The sequence below is a fragment of the Marmota monax genome, unplaced genomic scaffold (assembly GCF_021218885.2).
Source record: "Marmota monax isolate L192 unplaced genomic scaffold, Marmota_monax_Labrador192_F-V1.1 WCK01_AAM20220418_F8-fsc00037, whole genome shotgun sequence".
Lineage (NCBI taxonomy): Eukaryota > Metazoa > Chordata > Mammalia > Rodentia > Sciuridae > Marmota > Marmota monax.
Window position 1 is genome coordinate 1,899,439 of NW_026693245.1, and position 3,837 is coordinate 1,903,275.

Below are 3,837 nucleotides of genomic sequence, written 5' to 3' on the forward strand. Positions count from 1 at the left end.
CCCTCCCCCTGCTTCTCCCTAGCCTGGGCTCCTCAAATGGGTCCTGGCTCCCCCTGACCGACACCAAATTTCCTAAGCAAAAGATCCATTCACAGTGCCTTCCTTCGATACTCCTTTGGTCCTGTCTCTGAGGATCTACTTACCTGGGGAAGAGGAGTGGAATTGGCTGGCTTCTGCGCCCTGAAGGCTCCCTATGGGAAACACAGACCTGTCCCACACCTGGGCCCCCTTTGCCGCTGGAACCCTCTCCATGCACCCCACGTCTGTCTGAGGTGCATCTTTCTCTCTTTCTTTCTGGAGGGTGATGTGGGCACTGGACGGCTACTTAAATGCAACTAGTGCAGCTGCCACTCTTCAAGACTTGGGTGAGAGGTTTCCCGGCCTAGGAAGCTCTCAATCACCTGTTCCATACAGAGCAGGCATGTTGGGTTCTGCCAAAGCCACTTCCCACTTTTCTGTCTGGGCCTGGAGAACAATTGACGTGAGTACACAGTGTCCCTAATTCCATCTGCTTTGGATGTGTGGAGGTGGAGGAAGGAGTTTGGGACACCTGCAGAATTCCAGTTTGGGCTACACTCAAAAGGATTCCTAAGGTTCCTTTCTCTTGAACCCCCTCCTGACTGCCTTAAGGTGTATCTAAGGTGATTGGTAGATGAATGGCACTGGGGGAAAGCCCCAATTACATTTGCCTGTATATGGGCTGGGCAACACTCCCAACCCCACATCCATTCCCTCCTGGATGCTCCCCTTCCTTCGCGGGTCAGAAACACTAGCAATTCAGGTTGTAGGACTGAGAAAGATATAGGATAATTAGTAAAAAGGTGCCCAGGTTCCCCTCATGCGCATAGGTAACTTTCACTAGTCTGTGTTAAAATTTCCCATTACTGCTCCGATGTTTAAAATGTTCTGTGTTCTCTTTAAGCTGCCAGAGGGAGGCATTTTTAGAATCAACTCTTCTGGGAGTCCCTCTGATAGAAAGTGCCATATTCCTTACAACCAGTGATATCCCTCATCCCCAGGAGATTCCTTGAGTCTTTGGGGCAAAAAGGCCACAAGAAGAGTAGGCGATTCTCTTTTGCTGTGGGTTTTATAGTGGCAGGGAAGAAGGCAGTAATGCCCTTAAGTCTGAATCCTCCCAGAGTCTCTGGCACAGGGCACACTGGGAACCTAGCACTTTGCCAAAGGGGACCAGAAACACCCTTGGCAAAGCAAGGTGAGAGACAGGTTTTCTGGACCATAAGGAAGCTCAAGCTTAGGGAGACGTTCCTAATGAGAACAGTTTTCTCCAGCGTGGGTGCCTGAGTCCTGTTTTTTCTCTTCTCAGATGGGAGCTTCTCTCTCCAATAGGCGAGGTACACCACTAACCTGCATATTGAAAAATTGGGAGAAATTTGACCCATAGACGCTCAAGAAAAAGCGCCTCATTTACTTCTGCCGCCAGGCCTGGCCTCAATACAAACTCCCTGATAAAGAACCCTGGCCACCGGAGGTAAGTATCAATTTTAATACAAATTTACAGCTTGATAAATTTTGCAAAAGGGAAGGGAAATGGTGTGAGGTGCCATATGTCCAGGTTTCCTTTGCCCTAAGGGAAAACCCCAAATTATGCCAACAATGTAAAGTAGACTTAGCTATGATATCTGCCATGAAGAGAGAAAATCTTAAAGAATCACCTCCTGAGGAGAAAGGATGAGGAGGACCCACACAATCTCCATCTCCTGTTGATGTGCAGCAGTGGCCCTCCTGTCCCCCATACCCTGGCCTCTACCCTGGCCTCTCTACATCTGCCCCAATAGACAGATCAAATATATTACCTCTCCAGGAGATGCTAGGAGGAGAGTTTGGACCAATCCAAGTACATACCCCCTTTTCCCTTCAAGTCCTAAGGCAGATAAAAATAGACTTAGGGAGATTTTTGGAGGACCAGATAAATATATTGAGGTATTTCAAAACTTATCCCAGGTGTTTGATCTCACCTGGAAAGATTATGCTATTACTCAACCAGACTTTGATTTCCAATGAGAAGGAAGCAGCCCTAAAAGCAGCTGAAGAATTTGGGGATGACCTACACCTTGCTCTTGCCCCAACAGCACAGACTAGGAGCAAACCCAATTATCCATCTGGAACACAGGCAGTTCCCAGAAACGATCCTGACCAGGACCCAAATGATGAACAGGATACTTGGAAAATTAGACATTTTCAAATGTTGGTCCTTGAGGCCCTCAGGAGAATCAAGCAAAAGCCCATTAACTATTCTAAGGTTTCAGAAATTATTCAGCGCCCCCAGGAAAGCCCTGCTATTTTCATGGAGAAACTCAGGGAGGCAATGAGAAAACACACCCCTGTGGATCCTGAATCCACAGAGGGCCAACTACTTTTAAAGAACAAATTTATCACTCAGTCAGCCCCAGACATTCGGAGGAAGTTACAAAAATTGGCATATGGCCCCGATTAATCTTTAGATAACATCCTCCAGATCTTTCCAGTCGGACCAGGACCAGTTGGTTTTGTGCATACAATCCTGTTTATCTATGAAATGCAGTTAACATATCAGCTGGACCTATTTCCTGAATGCAGAGTGACTCTTCTGTTATTTAAAGATGTAAAAAATGCTGGAGACTTGAGAAAAAAGGCCATGGAAGGCACCATTGATGGTGCATTGATAAATCCTTCAGTGATTGTTGATCCTTTTCAGATACTTGTGGCAGCAAATAAAGCAGTTCACCTCTACAAACTGGGAAAAAATGAAGACGAGAACTCTGTCTACTGAAATTATTTTCAACCTTTCCCCAAACAACAATATTTCAGAGGCTTTGAAAAAATTTGGTATCTCAGCAGATAATACTTCAATTTTAATTGTTTACGTTGAAGAGGGAGAAAAACAAGTAAATCAAAAATACCTAATATCTCAAGTAGAAGGTGACCAGATTTCTCTGAAAAATCTTCCTGAAATAATGAATATTTCTGAAGTCAAAAAGATATATAAAGTGTCTTCACAAGAAGAAAAGATTGGGACATTATTGGGTGGTATCATTAGTAGAATGTCAACAAAAGATGTTTTATAAAATGTTAGAAATATTAACAGAAATTTTCAGCTTTAAATAAAACATTGGTTTTTCTTTCCTGATTATAAAATTAAAATATGTTTATAATAGAAAAAAAAATTTTTTGATCCTAGGACCTTGTGCATGCTAGGTAAGTGCTCCACCACTGAGCTTCCTTCTAGCCCTATAATTTTTTTTTTTTAAATCACAGAATGAGATTTTAAAAAACCCTCATAATCCTATCATTTTTACTAATACTGTTACTATTCTTGTTGTCTTCTAGTCTTCTATTTGTATTCAAACATTTTATTTTTTATATAATGGAAATAAAAATTGCCAACACTTAAAAAAAAAAAAACATCCTCCAACTTGCTACTTCCGTTTTTTATAATAGAGATCAAGAGGAAAAGAAGGAGAAAGAGCTCAGAGACAGATAAAGGACTGAAGTGCTTGTATTCACTCTTAGAGGAGTAAGCTCCCAGGGTGAAAAAGGAGGAAAACGAAATGCTCCTCAATCCACAAAAGGGACTTGTTTCCATTGCGGAGAGAAAGGACATTTCAAACGGGATTGCCCAATAGCCAAGTGACCACCCCAAAAGCCCTGCCCTAAATGTCAAGGCAAACACTAGAAGAGTGACTGTCCTCAGGGGGTAGGTCCTTGAAGCCAGACTCCTCCACACAGCCTGACGGAGCCCGGGCTCAATTCTGGCTCCCGTAACTCCTATCACTGCATGTGAGCCCCAGGTATGCTTCTCCATAGAAAGCCAAGAGGTCAACTTTCTCTTAGACACTG

At 43.5% G+C, this 3,837-nt stretch overlaps 1 protein-coding gene across 1 annotated transcript; it reads left to right on the forward strand.

Annotated features, from left to right (window-relative positions):
• Positions 1–2,495: 2,495 nt before the first annotated feature.
• On the forward strand, positions 2,496–3,135 carry LOC124100741 (EKC/KEOPS complex subunit TPRKB-like). Its single transcript, XM_046456356.2, is given in 2 exon segments — positions 2,496–2,740; positions 2,742–3,135. Coding segments are annotated over 2 exon segments (528 nt in total). The 5' UTR covers positions 2,496–2,536; the 3' UTR covers positions 3,066–3,135.
• The last annotated feature ends 702 nt before the right edge of the window (positions 3,136–3,837 follow it).